Raw genomic sequence first — 13945 nt, 5'->3', positions numbered from 1 at the left:
TACGGAGAACGGACAGGGAGTATTGATGCCTGCAATCTAAGGCGGCAACGAGGCTCACACTAAAAAAAGATCTGGTGTCAGCCTTACCGCTCCAACGCGGTCAAACACGCAAGAAACTGCTTCCGCCAAAGAAACACCAGATAATGGCGGAGGAGGAAGAGATCTCTCCTAGTCAGGAGATAGATTTCTGTACTCTGGGAATGTTCATCATTGGTAAGACAATTTTCCTATCTCAAAATACATACTTGTTCAATCGGCCAATTTCAAGGCTGTCACCATCTGAGGCTATCACCTTTGCAGAGCCTTGTTCACACAATGGGAAGTCTCAAGTGCAAAGGGTTACAAATTCTTCCCTCCGGCTTTTGATAGGATTGCTTTTGATATTCTGCTTTTATCTGGACCTGTAAAGCTTCACAGCTTGAATAGGGGCTCTGAGAACTAAAGTGGGGGGTGTGTTTTTGTATGCTACTTGAATTCACAAAATCAGGAGACAGGATCTCCTACAATGTTTTCTTCAAGAACCCCTTCAACCTAGTTGATGTCTTGCTTTCCAACCTGGGGTTTGATGCCATGAGGTGATACCTAGTATCGAGCATCTCCAGATTGCTCTTCATATCATTCGTGTCGAAAGCTTCCTCGTTCTCTCTTCCGCCCCCCCCCCACCTTTTTTTTATATATATTCTCTATACTTTCATGAATCCCCTCCCTTCATTCTCTCTAACATCTCCCAGATGAGATCCACTTCCCTCCTCCAACCCCACCCGTCTACGACATCTTAGGCGGCGCCGGATCCTACTCCGCTCTAGGTGCCCGATTCTTCTCCCCACCGCCGCTCTCCAAAACCGTCTCCTGGATCGTTGACCGAGGCTCCGACTTCCCAACCTCTATCGATACTCAGATCCGCACCTGGGGCACGTCATGCCTCATCCGCGATGATCCCAACCGCCTCACGACCCGCGGCTGGAACGGCTACGACAGCACACAGAACCGAGCCTTCAAATACACGACGCCCAAACTGCGACTCGACGAAGACGCGCTGACGCCCACGCTCCTCTTCTCCAAGAGCTTCCACCTAATCTGCAGTCCCACGCGCTGCATCGAGCTCGTGACGGCCATCCTGCGACGGCGCAAATCCCTCGATCCCCACGCCGCGAAGCCGCTCTTCATATGGGAGCCCGTCCCGGATCTCTGCGTCCCCAGCGAGCTCCTCAACTGCACCAACGCCCTGCCCTACATCGACATCTGCAGTCCCAACCACGCCGAGCTGGCCTCGCTCATGGGCGATCCCGATCTGGGCCTCGACGCGTCGACGGGCCAGGTATCCAAGGAGGCCGTCGAGCGCGCCTGCGAGCAGCTTCTCGGCAGCATGCCCTTGCAGAGCTACGCCTTGGTGATACGCTGCGGAGCCGCAGGATGCTATCTAGCCAAGAACGGCGGGCGCTCGCGCCGGCCCTCTTCCGAGCGGCGGAAGAAACGCCCCGCGAACCGCGCCCGCGGCGGCCTGACCCTGGACATGGATATCGAGTCGCTGTTCGCGGGCCTGCTGAACAGCGAAGGCTCGTTCGAGCGCGAAGAGGTGCCGATGAATCCTAGCCTGGAGCGCTGGCTCCCGGCGTATTTCTCCGACGGCGATCAAGAGAAGGTCGTTGATCCGACGGGCGGTGGGAATGGCTTCCTAGGCGGCCTTGCGGTGGCGCTGGCAAGGGGCCAGGGGCTGGAAGATGCGGCTTGTTGGGCTAGTGTGGCGGCGAGTTTTTGTATTCAGCAGGTCGGTGTTCCCGTCTTGGGCGTTGATCAGGATGGGAGAGAGACCTGGAATGGTGAGCGGGCTGAGGACCGGTTGCGAGCGTTTCGGAAGCGTGCGGGATTGGAGGAGTGAGTTTTTTATAGAAAGGGGGGGGCGTGATGGGTACTGAGTGAGGGTTAATATTTACGGCTAGACTATGGCGATTGGCATTATAGACTTGGTTGGACATGGGATAAATGAGCCATGACTATAGACTAGGTAATTCTTTGGATTCAGACTTGCATATCAATCATTAAAACATAAACAGTGACCTCATGTATCTTATCTCCAAACCATACCCACAACGCCAACCTTCCACCCTCCCATCCACAGCCCCTGTATCCGCACTAGTCGTCTAGATCTTATACACAAGCTCTCCATCGGTATACCTGGCCCAAGTTAGTTATAATTCCTTGGCTGAAAAGAGTGGGGATCAGGAGGAGAGTACTCACATAATATTATTCGCCTCGTCCATCTTCAACAACGCAGCCTCCACCTCCGCTCTATCAAAAGCACCACCGCCGGCACCACCGATACGCTCGTTCACAGCCGTCATAATATCATTCACATAGGCAGAGTCGTTCTCAAAGAGCGGCGTGTTGAGAAGCTGACCGAGCGTTGTTCTGAAAAGCTGAAGTCTAGCTGGCGTGATAGCAGCAGGTGCTATACTCAGCGCTGCAGTTCCGGACGCCAGCTCGCTCTCTTCTTGAGACTGCGATTGTGACGGGATTTGAGAGGCAGGAAGCGAGGAGGCGAAGGAAGTCTGGGTCTGCGTTGGTAGAGCGCCACTCATTCTGGGACCGGAACGTTGTGTGGTTTTCCGTGGCGATGATGTGTAGATGTCATCTTCTTCGTCTTCCGAAATGGCGCCTCCACCAGTATCGCCATTTGTGCGAGAAGAAGAACCATTCGTTCCACCTCGTCGACTAGCTAAGAGACGAGTACGTGATGTTCCTCCTGGTGTTCTAGAGGAACCTGCTCTAGTGGTTGGAGGGGGAGAATCAGAGTCCGAGTCGGAGCTTTCATTACCCGACGATTCATCCTCGAGAGGGCGGGTCTTCCTCCTCTTACTTCTCTTCTCATCTTCCACGACTTCTTTGAACAAGGCAAATCGAAGAATTGATTCAGCAGCAAGGGCATCTCGTTCCTCGACACGATTTGACAGACGTGCTTTGGCGTGTGCAGTTGCAAGACGGATGATTGTTTCAAGGGTACGAACGGTCATGGGACTGGTCTTCCTCTGGTTACCTTGCATGTCATCGTTTCGGAGTGCAACATAGATGTCGCTGATTCGATCAGAGGCTTCTTGGGTCAAGACTGGCTTTATTCGAGATTTGGCGTATTGGATGTACTTTTTCATGAAGGGAATACTGAGGACTTCCACTTTTTTATTCGATCCTCGACCGGTTGTCAGAGTCACTCCAGCATGGAGCATCGGATCGAATTTTTCATACACCTCCGTTGGACGGTTGGCTTCTGACTCTTGTTCCACTCCAACCCCGAGAGTCTGCTGGGATTGCTCGCGAACTGGGGCACCTTCTTCGGTCCCTGGCTGTCTGTACCGATGCATTCTCAGAACGTGCTCTGAGATCTGACGATCTCGGGAATCATCAATGTCATCTGTGACAACGAAAAGTAAATCAAAACGAGAAAGCAGAGAATCCGGAAGGGCAATATTCTTGTGGGGATCCTTGTGTGTGTCGTATTGACCAAAAATTGGATTGGCAGCAGCAATCACACTGCAGCGAGAATTGAGGGATGTGTGAATGCCTGCCTTGGCAATTGTAACCGTTTGCTGTTCCATAACTTCGTGAATAGCAACTCGATCGATGTCGGACATCTTGTCGAATTCATCAATACAGACAACACCGCGATCAGCGAGAACCATGGCACCGGCTTCGAGCCTTCGTTCCCCAGTCTCTTTATCAGATGTAACAGCTGCCGTCAGACCAACACCAGATGACCCTCGACCAGTAGTAGCAATGGCGAGAGGAGCAGTGTTAAGGACGAATCGGAGCAATTGGGACTTGGCAGTAGATGGGTCACCAACCATGAGAATGTTGATGTCACCTCTCAGATGTGTGCCGTTCTCAAGGTTCTTCTCCTGACCACCCAGCAACATTAGAAGGATGGCCTTCTTGATGTGTTCATGGCCGTAAATGCTAGGTGCCAGCGACTGGGAAAGGAGGTCGAACAGATTCTTCTTCTTTGAAACCTTGTTGATGTTCCGGATATCTGTGTCGGTGATGGTTGCAGCTGCAATTCCTCCGCCAGACTTTGAAGACAGCAAGACAACGTTGTTTGCAATCACCACAGTCTTGAATAGAGCGCTATTGTGGCCCGCATTCCTGTTTCCGAGGGATCGGTAAATGCCAACAAGTTGAACGCGATCCCCTGGCTTCACCTTATCCACAAGGTCATCGTCCAAAATAACATCCACTCCTCGTGGCAATTGTCCTGCCGGAGCCCGTTCCGGCATTTCTTGAATGGAAATAGTCTGATGATCCCTGTACGTGCTGTATCCGTACTCCGTAATCAGAGGATTGCCTTCCTCATCCTCTTGTGGGTATACACTCGAAGTGCTGGCGCCACTGGCAGTCATGGTCTGATCTTTGTATTCTCTGAAATGGAACACCTTCTTCTTTTCATTATAGTGCACGCTTTTGACGACTTTTGGTCGCACGAGAGAACATCTTGTGACAATGCCTTCTAGGGAGACCATGTGGTTGAGGTGCGACGAGGAGAGGGTTCGAGGATTGCACGCATATTGACCAAAACTGCCAGAGAATGCACAATAGTACATGACATCCTCGGAAGTCTGTTTCGGCGTCGTATTAGGAAGGGTTTGGATCACCTCGTGAAGGGCTCTGTCGAAGGCCTGGGCGTAGTCGAACGGCTGCTGCAGCAGACCTTCTGCAAGCTCAGCATTGTGAGCACGAACTTCATCAATGCTAACTACGAGTCTCCGTTGGAATTTCTGCAGCATCAGAATGATGTCTGATCTGTAGCCTCGGGCTGTGGAACGATCGACTGCGAGACGTTAGCACACGGAGGACAGTTGTTGACCAGAACGACGAACCTGGATCAAGAAATTCTTGAGCAGCACGGACACGGTCGCGAACCGCCTCATCTCTGAGCTGTAGACCGTCCATGTTAATTAAGTTTGGTTGAGGTTGGCTGGTTTTGGAGATGATGTTGTATAACGATCTTGGAAAACGAGGTGGGACTTTCTTGGAGAGTTTGTCGCGTTCTGTCGCGTCGCGTCCAACCGCGTATCGAGTTAAAGTGCCTGCATTAGCGTCATTCAACCCCTGAATATTCCACGTGATCTACCCCTGAGAACCAGATCTACCTATTCTACATTTCATTCCCTTTCACTTTTCCATGTATCTTGCCCCGCTTTGCTCAGCCCTGCTTTGACATCTAATCCATGAGTGTTCAACTCTTTATTTACATCTCCGACCAAATCTGCCCAACCAACTTTACACACAAAGCCAGCAAATGCTCCTACAAATTAAAAGCTCAAAAATTAGGTCTCAACAAATACTTCGGCGAAGTCCTCCTGGAAACCTCCTAATGTTCTATAGTCCCATGGTTCAATGCCGGTTTTGGATTATTGTCTAGAAATGATCTCTTCTCCATGGCCCAGTCACCGAGAAGGGAGGGGACATTGCCCTCATAACAGTATGTGCAACGTAAAAGTTGACTTTAATTTGGTCAATTGACAAGGAAATCCGGCTTGTGATAGCTGAGAGGACGCAAGGTGGGAATTCTGTTCAAGAGAGAATCAGTCAAGTAGTCAATGATTTTTTGGATTGCGGTTTATACCATTCCATCTGCTGCTAGTTTCTAGATTATTCGCCGTAGTTTGTCACGCATTGGTATCATTAATTTAGAGCTCCTATTATCTTACAACGCCTTCCAGGCCTTTGAAACTATCACGAGTCCATGGTCTTGTTGAACCGGACTTGTCAAAGCATGTGCCGCTTTTAATCGCTCCTCTGATCTTCTGATACGCGGCGTAGGATATGATAGGTCGATTTCGAGGAGATGATGTCAGCATCGACAGTTGGCTGATGTTGACCAAGTATCCAGAAGCGTAGGGACGTACTGGGCGAACTTACGTTCCGGATCCCTGCTGAGGTGTTGTAGAGGATGCAGTATCGAGGCCAGCATTTACCTCCTTGAGGTTAGGTACATGAGAATCCTCTGGTTTGGGCGAGTCGTCCAGGTTGGCGTTACCAAGCTCGTCTTCCAAACCCCCCTCTTCTGGTGTCGGGCTAATTTTCAAGCCCTCAAAAGAGTCGAGATCCGCGTCGTTCTCGCCATTGCCTTTTACAATGTTGCTATTCACACTGTTTGCCTTGCTAACATCTGCACCACATGGGCTTTCGCTTCGAAGGCCAAGACCCGTCGGCAACCCTGGCGACGTTTCATTGCCACCCTTCCAATCTGCTGCGGCCATTTGAGGCACGGGCGAATTGACACCCGGCTCACGGATTACATCCTCTTTCCTTCCTCGTCCAGGTTCCGGCTCATGTACTTTCCATACCACGGCTAGCCGATCTAATGCCCGAGTGCCTTTCCTGCTCGAGCCTTTGATACCGTCCAGTTTGTCCCAGTCGATTTCGAAAACCCCAGTGTCGTCAGGCTTTCCATTTTGCTCGGGTCCGTTTCCTTCAAAATATGCATTGAACCAGACGTGGGCTACCGCCGTCACCATCGTCCACCCCATGGATGCTTTATTCCGTCTCTCGATATCAATATTGACGTCGCTGGACGGAACGACGACTTTTTTTGAAGGTCTGAAGATCACAGCTCGGCCACCAGCTTCGGGATCGGGGCTTGATGAACCTGGCGACGCAGTTTCGGGTATCCTAGCTCGAGGAATAGTCTTGCTCTCTTTGTCAAGGGAATCTGTGCTTTCCGATTCTTTCCCCTTCTCAGAGGTCTGAAATCCCGCCATGTCCGAAAGCATATCCGTAATGCCTCCACTACCCGGCGCATTCCCTTCTACAACAACCCGCTCCCTCTTTGTAAAAGTGTGCATGATCTTTATCACCTTCCCTTCATTCACGAAGCCCTCAATTTGCACCTTCACCCCATCCCTCAAGCCCCAAACGTGCACTTCCACGATCTCAATCTGTCTGTCCACATATAGCTTCCCCGCCTTCGCCCAGCGATCCACGTATCCAATCCAGCGCAGTTGACTCGGGATAGAGACGCCCTGTCCAAACCCCGGACGCATCCTCCTCTCCGTAAACCGCGCCAACGCCTCCGCAGGATTCCATCCACACTCGGCAATCAAATAGCTGCACGCAATCGTCCCACTCCTGCCCTTCCCGGCCTTACAATGCACGACGACGACTCTATCCTCTCGCTCGCGCAGCCAATTCCGCATGCTCGCCAATATCATCGGCACCAGTCGAAACGGCGGCGGGTGGTGATCCGGCCACGGATAATGCCAAACCCGACCATACACCTCCTCGTCGGGATACCCCGCGCCCTCAGCGCGGAACTCCCAGATCGCCCAGCCATCGCCGTGTTTCGAGTCGAGGAACCGCACGAGTTGGTCCAGAGGGTTGCGGTACGCCCGCTGCGGATACGTGGCGCTGGGGCCCGAGGTCGCGATGAGCTGGTCCGTCACGTAGCAGAGGTCGAGCCCGGTTTCTGGGTGGCGCGAGCGCGGGCCCGCCACGATTTGCCGTAGCAGGGACGCCATGTTGAAGGGTTGTGGGAGAGGGCGTCGCCGCAACTTACATTGTGCGCGATGAAAGGGAGGTGAGAGGCGTTTTTGAGGGAGGTTGTTGGATGACGTAGTCACGGCTGGAGGGCTGCACCGCCACAGAACCCCTGGGCGTGACGCCACAGTAAATCACCTCCCCCCCCTTATTTAAACGACGATCGTAACTCACTACTAGATACCTACCTTACCTACGAAAACATCCTCACGAGTTGCAATACATGCAACAGAATGTTATTCAATATAAGAATGACTCAATTCCAGCACGACATCAATCAACTATACAGAGACTGGCCAATCCACAATTTAAATGCTTGCCTTAGTCGCCGACTCGCCGAACGTCCCAAACCAAGTGTAATATAGGAAGACGAATGCTCAACAACCTTGCTGCTTATAGGGCACACACGGGGATAGAGACTCAGCTCATGATACTCCCTGGGCGGAACCGGTCAACGACTTTTGGACAACTCGACGTAGAAAGTTCTCGTTTTCAATCCTCCATCTTGAACTTTGCTTCTAGTCTAATAACGACCACTCCCTCTCTCCACCGCCCTATATCCAAGATCCTCCTTATACACTGCTCGTATAATTCTCACACTCGATCCAAGCACACTGTCTAATATCGCATAAAAGCCATCATCATTTTAGTACAGACAGGCTAAGTCAGCCCACTGCCGCCCACCCATTCCTTCGAGATCATGTTGTGCTGGGAGCACGCAGATCAAAGAGATAGATTCTATAGTCTAGATATGATACGTGGTGCGGCTTTTGGCCCACCCGAGCCGGCTATTAGTCTAGTCGCCCAACGCCGACCTACGTATCCTACCTAGTATTAGGACGCCTAATACTTGGACCGTGCCAAGAGGTAGGCTCTCGGTAATAGGGGGAGGACCGCAGACGCACGGCGGGCACGTCGGGGTCGGGCATGTCGGAGGCACACGCGGTCCCCGCAACGGCTGCATTCAGTGGCTATGTCGCGGTCCAGTTCGACCTGCTGAACGGCGTCTATCCCCTTTGCGAAGAGGTACTGGCTGTATACATGCTGCGTTGTAGGACTGTCGACCATGAATCGCTCTGACTGTTTGCTGTACGTCGCTGGTTGCAATGAACTGTCCGTGACCATGACTAGGTATCCGTATCTCCACCGAGAATCCTGCTACCAAGTTGTCCTTAGGCAACCCTGTGAACGCCATCAACCTGCGGTTCGGGTCAAGACGCATGACGAAGCCCTTCTGCATGCTTCTCGCTCCTTCCCCTTCCCCTTAGCAGTAACATCTCCCTCAGTGTATAATGAGCGGAGCTGCCAAGCTGTGTATGCGGTAAGAATTACAACCCTTGCACCGCTTCGACCGTGTGTGCCGAAAACCGGTTGTCTAGATGTGCCGCTATCATGGCCTTCGCCCAGGCCACTACTCCGAGGTAATTGCTGACAATGCCGACCGAGAGGACGCCGGGTTGAATCCGACCTCATCCTCTGATGCAGTGTCGAGGAGTCTCTTTAAGGCGAGCAACTTCTGCAACGCGAAATGTTGCATAGCGCACCTGTGCGGTGCACAGGCATGGCGTGCACTGCCATGCCGTGGTGCCTGGCTTGGATCGTCTGTGGCTTGGATTCTCGTGTGGAAGCTGGGAGAGCCGCGCAAATGATCATTGAAGTTGGATCAAAAGTATGGTTCCTACTTTCAAAAGGCAAAAGGGAACGCGGATACTGTCGTACGCTACCGTGTAAGCCTACGCTCCTGTCACTGTGATTACAGTGTTCAGGAAAGGGCTCTTCTGTCGCGTGTCACCCGTGAGCATGACAAGCCCGGTGGGGGTTGAGTCCAACTGAGGCAATGCGCGCATTGGCCACCAGTACCTCCACCGGGCTTGTCGGGTCGTTGAACAACTCGACGACCCGTCTGCGCTCTGCGACGGGCTGGGAGGACTTTAGTTCTTCAACCTGTTAAGCGTTAGCTGTTGCGCTCTAGTTGACTGCAGTCATCTTCCTTACCTTAAAGTTGAGCATTGCCAGGAATCCAGAGGTCTTCCATCCTTGTCATATCCAGAACCGAGAAGACTTCGCTGCCATTCATTGAGGTTAGAATATCGTCTTGCTTTGGTAATGGGTATGCGTCCGCGTGCAGCTTTGTGTTGACCCGACGAAGGTCAACTACCACCCGAGGTTTCCCGTCCCTCTATACGATGAACGCTGGCGACGATATGGGGGAAGGCTTCCCCAGGGGGGCGTCCTCTATTGCGGGCCACTGAACCATTATGACGACCCGACCGTTTTCCGCCATTACTTTTTTCGCCAGGTAACCCGCGAGCCACTGTAGCTTGAAGTTAAGCATGCCAAGGAAACCGAGGGCATTACCACTTGGACCGGACGCGATGGATGAGAGAGCCACTACACGTAGTAAGTTTTCCATCCGTATCTAACAGGGGTAGTTCACTTAAGCTTACGGCGACGGGTAGGCCGGGCCGCAAGGGCAGCTCCCAAGGACTGGGCCAGGGAGACGGGCGGTGCAACGGGCGGACCCAGGGGCACAGGCGCGGCCGCAAATGCGGCATTGATGGCTGAGGTGAGGGCGGCGGACGGCGCGGGTGCGGCAGCCTGACCTACGGCCTATTAGTCAGGGTATGGCCCGAATCTGCCCTGTTAATTCAACTTACGGAGGGAGCACCGGATTCCCTCGCTGCTATAGTGGCAGTTCGCGCAACTCCGACTCAGCCGTCCCGGGACCGTAACGCAAACCGTCCACGGGCCAGCGCCACCTTGGCAGTGGCTACAACCTGAGTGTTCACTTGGCCCACCATGTGGGCAAGATCAGCCTCCAGGTTGCAATAGCTGCGATCACTAGCACCTTCACTCAAGGGATGCCGGCCGTAGCGCGAGCGATCAGTCCGTCAAACTCCCCCCTGAGGCGGATGCCCTCGATAATCAGGCCTAATCTTTCCATATCGTCTCGACAGGTCACATTCCACGGCCCCCTTCCACCAGGTAGAGGAAAGAGGAAAAGTGATTTTTCCTACTCATGCTGCCCATGGAGGAGGTACTCGAGTAGACGAGGTCGACTATTATGGGAGAGTGATCGTTCCGCCGGTCTTGGCTTTAACATCATCGATAATCTCCTGTGCTAGCAGACTGTCGAAGCCTCCAAGCTGGCTGATAGCCATGAGACCACAGGCGGAAATAAGGGCGCGAAGGTTACCACGCTTCATCCTCGCCGATTATTCGAACCCTCCTCAACCCATCGCTCCCACAACTGCTCTTGTTCCTGCGCCCCCTGCGCCCATCTTGCGGCCTCTTTTAACACCCTCCGCAACAACTGCAAGGCGGCAATCACTGGCCGGGCGAGGATACGGCGTAACTCAGACCTTTGGTCGAGGTAGTCCCCAAGGGCTTTGGCCAACCTCCCCTTCCCATACCAGAGTACGAGCGGCAACAACAGCACACAATAGACCACCCACCGTAACCACTGCATCATAAGCCGTGTCATTGGTGCTCTCGCCTGACATGACAATGCCAATCCACTCTATATTCTAATTAGTCACTATTGATCCGGAATCCCCCCATTTCGCAAATTGTCGTCCTGACGACTGGTTGTTGATGACTGTCTCTCTAGTATCCGAGGTAGTGGTCCTCAAGCCTCGCAAAGGTCAGCTAGACCTGGTGGCGATCTTGCGAGACGACAACAAATCTGTGCCGGGAGCATTAGTATATTAGAAACAAGCCTGGGTACCTACACGACACCGTAGTTGAAGTTCCTGATGGGACTTACCGGTTGCGTGTTCTCGCCATGTGTGCCGTGTTTGACGTACGGGTCATAATCCAGGTCACAAGCTGGGCCGTTTCTTGTATGCGGATCCTCTTGCCGTCATGCCGCCGCTGGTGGGTAGATATTCTTCGTCAGTGGAGCTTCTGGCAGGCTTTCCCACTTCTCTTTGTAATTCAAGAGAGGAAGTCCAGTCCTCCTCCCCCATGCTTTGGCCCAAAGGTCGTCTTAAGAGGCAAATGAAAACTTGTGTATGTCCCATAGTGAACCCGGTCTTAGCGATAATACGTCAGAACCAGTATCTTTCATAGCGATTATTCCGTAGACTGTTCTATCGCCTCCTTGATGTAGTATTAGTCTAAGTAACATACGAAGCTAGAATCTTCTTTGTCTCGACGATCGCATATACGATGCCGCAGTTGGCGCAACTCCGACTCAGCCGTCCCGGGACCGTAACACAAACCGTCCACGGGCCAGCGCCACTTTGGCAGTGGCTACAACCTGGGGCGTTGAAAGCTCAGCCTCCAGGTTGCTGGCCCGGTTCCGGTTCGTCGGGTTACGGCCCGGCCGGAGAGTCGCCGGCCGCTGTGGTGCCATGGCAGCGAGGGCCGTTGCGGCGCAGGTTGCATTCTGGGGGAGGGGTGGCAGGGCGATGGCCCTAACGGACAGGTTAGTATTGCTGTACGCTCTGTATTCAGGGTCTTTGGCTAACTTACGGGACGGGGGCGGGGGCGGGGGCGATGGCAGGGGCGACGGCGGCCGCGACGACAGCCAGGAACGTGGCTTGAAAGCCAGGAGGGGGGGAGCCAGGGACAGAGCTGGCACGACTATTGACAGGCCGTTAGCTACGCATACAGCAGTCCGTTACGGCTAGAGGTAGGTAGTTACTTACGCGCCAGCATGGGCAGAGGTAGTGGTGGTAGGGGGCCTGTCGGGTCCGTTAGTCTCCTTCCTCCCTAGATCTAAGGGTTGACTTACTGTGAGCCGCCACGTACCACGGCACCCTTTACGGGCGCGGGAAAGTCCTTTTCAAAGCGATCCATCTAGAAACAGTCCATGAGGTTAGGAACAACGGGCCGTAAGTAGGGCCGTATACTCACTTTGGTATCGGACTTGGTGTTGGAGTTGTAGTTGGTGGATTTGGTGGTAGGTGAAGGGATGGTAAGTAGGATAGTAGGTAGGTGGTAGGTGAAGGGATGGTAAGTAGGATAGAGGAGCGTTAAGATCGAGTTTCAGCCATGAGTGGGCGATTCGAGGAGGAGACACAGTTCTTTCTGCAGCTTCTGATCTATTGCAGTAGAGCGTATGCGTCCTGCGATGATCTTATTCGCCACTTCTGACAGTCCTAGCTGTTCAGGAGTGTAGGTAGGGGGTTGTTTCCTTTCTCGAACCCGTAGCGCGAGATAAACCCGCTATTAGAGGTATCAGAGCCTGAAGTGACACGCCCCATACCGTCCTGTGCCCCCGGCAATGGGTGCATTTCGCGGATGCCGCTACCTCGCTGTCAGATCGCGGTCATGACAAGAGAAGTGGAGATACTTACATTCGTCGTCTTCGCACGATGGCGGCGTCCCCTTTAGATCCCATGTTGCAAGCCGGTTCAAGCAGCGCTTGCATGGTACCTCTCTCTTGCTAGATGGCATTTTGATCGTTGGATTGATGGTTCGAAATCGCTTCGATGGACACGAGTCTCGCCTCTTTCACGGCACACATTTGCGGGTTGTCGTTAATAACTCGCTTCGCCATATCATAGGTGGCATGGTACATCTGTCTCTCGGCCAGCGGCCATCCCTTCGGCGACTGGTATCCCATAGTGGCGGCGCATTGGTAGCATGGTAACGTAAAGGCCCAGTCGTGACCTCGTAAAGCGACTCCCATTTCGTGCAGGCCACCCAGAAACGCGGGGCTTTTGGGCGCGAACATCACGGAGCCGCGCATCCAAGTCGTTTAGATCGCCTGCCTGCGGGGGATCATCGCATAGATCTTCTGTAGGGGCGTTGAAACTTGGCCCAGCATGCGGCATTGATTGTAAATTTCCGGGTCTTAGAGACCGTAGATTCGATATATCACGGTGTCACGGAACTGTATCTTTCGCCCCCTTTTAGAGACAAAAGGTCAGCGCCCTCGCTGCCATAATACCGAGCCATGAAAAGTAAAGCAAATAACTGTGTGTGAAGTGTGTCAAAAGGGTATCAGCAAGTGGTCGCATAACGCGTCAAGAATCGAAGGGATTGGGTTGCAGTAAAGCAACAATGTGCTAGGTTCAAGCGATTCCGCACCTATAGGCCATACAAAGAGCGCCTGTGTTGCCTAGGACAGCCCGTAGCCGTAGATTGGTAATTCATTCCCGGCTCTCCTTGCGTGTGACACAGTATCGCCAACTTCCGTCCTTGCCTCATCATGACCTTCGCGTTATAACAAGGCATGAGAACGACAGGCGGCACCAGACTCCTCGTCAATCTATCGTACAGAAATCTCCCCTTCGCAACGCTGTCATGGTAGAGATCTGGTTGGAAAAACTCGACAGCCTCTCTTCGATATATAATTTCCGCACAAGGGTCGTCTAAACCAGACTGTTCGCAGTAAATGAAATCGCGGAGTGGAGAAGCTGAATAGGGAATTGTCTGACGGGTTGTGACGCCACGAAGGCAATTATGC

The 13945-nt window shown here is 53.0% G+C and overlaps 5 protein-coding genes across 5 annotated transcripts; 1 reads left to right on the top strand and 4 right to left on the bottom strand.

The window, feature by feature from the left end:
* Positions 1-143: 143 nt before the first annotated feature.
* Positions 144-2255, top strand: M430DRAFT_115946 (hypothetical protein; the record flags this gene model as incomplete). The annotated part of the gene is made up of 3 exons (XM_024861611.1): positions 144-306; positions 732-2175; positions 2239-2255. The coding sequence occupies 2 exons, from the start codon at positions 144-146 to the stop codon at positions 1877-1879; spliced, it is 1311 nt and encodes a 436-aa protein (XP_024724445.1). The 3' UTR covers positions 1880-2175; positions 2239-2255.
* On the bottom strand, positions 2142-4938 carry M430DRAFT_96270 (hypothetical protein; the record flags this gene model as incomplete). The annotated part of the gene is made up of 3 exons (XM_024869946.1): positions 2142-2175; positions 2239-4816; positions 4866-4938. 3 exons carry the CDS (start codon positions 4936-4938, stop codon positions 2142-2144), a joined length of 2685 nt encoding a protein of 894 aa, XP_024724444.1.
* A 968-nt stretch (positions 4939-5906) lies between these two features.
* On the bottom strand, positions 5907-7508 carry M430DRAFT_94748 (hypothetical protein; the record flags this gene model as incomplete). The annotated part of the gene is made up of 1 exon (XM_024869858.1): positions 5907-7508. One exon carries the CDS (start codon positions 7506-7508, stop codon positions 5907-5909), a length of 1602 nt encoding a protein of 533 aa, XP_024724443.1.
* A 3184-nt stretch (positions 7509-10692) lies between these two features.
* M430DRAFT_33407 (hypothetical protein) lies at positions 10693-11008 on the bottom strand. Its single transcript, XM_024866364.1, has one exon. The coding sequence runs from the start codon at positions 10994-10996 to the stop codon at positions 10730-10732; it is 267 nt and encodes an 88-aa protein (XP_024724442.1). The 5' UTR covers positions 10997-11008; the 3' UTR covers positions 10693-10729.
* Positions 11009-11722: 714 nt separating this feature from the next.
* M430DRAFT_16550 (hypothetical protein) lies at positions 11723-12330 on the bottom strand (the record flags this gene model as incomplete). Its single annotated transcript, XM_024863479.1, has 4 exons — positions 11723-11945; positions 12004-12114; positions 12180-12215; positions 12266-12330. The coding sequence occupies 4 exons, from the start codon at positions 12328-12330 to the stop codon at positions 11723-11725; spliced, it is 435 nt and encodes a 144-aa protein (XP_024724441.1).
* Between the last annotated feature and the right edge of the window lie 1615 nt (positions 12331-13945).

Source organism: Amorphotheca resinae (genome assembly GCF_003019875.1).
Source record: "Amorphotheca resinae ATCC 22711 unplaced genomic scaffold M430scaffold_2, whole genome shotgun sequence".
Classification (NCBI taxonomy): domain Eukaryota; kingdom Fungi; phylum Ascomycota; class Leotiomycetes; order Helotiales; family Amorphothecaceae; genus Amorphotheca; species Amorphotheca resinae.
The sequence above is the reverse complement of the archived record's forward strand: the minus strand, read 5'-3'. Positions and strand labels throughout refer to the sequence as shown.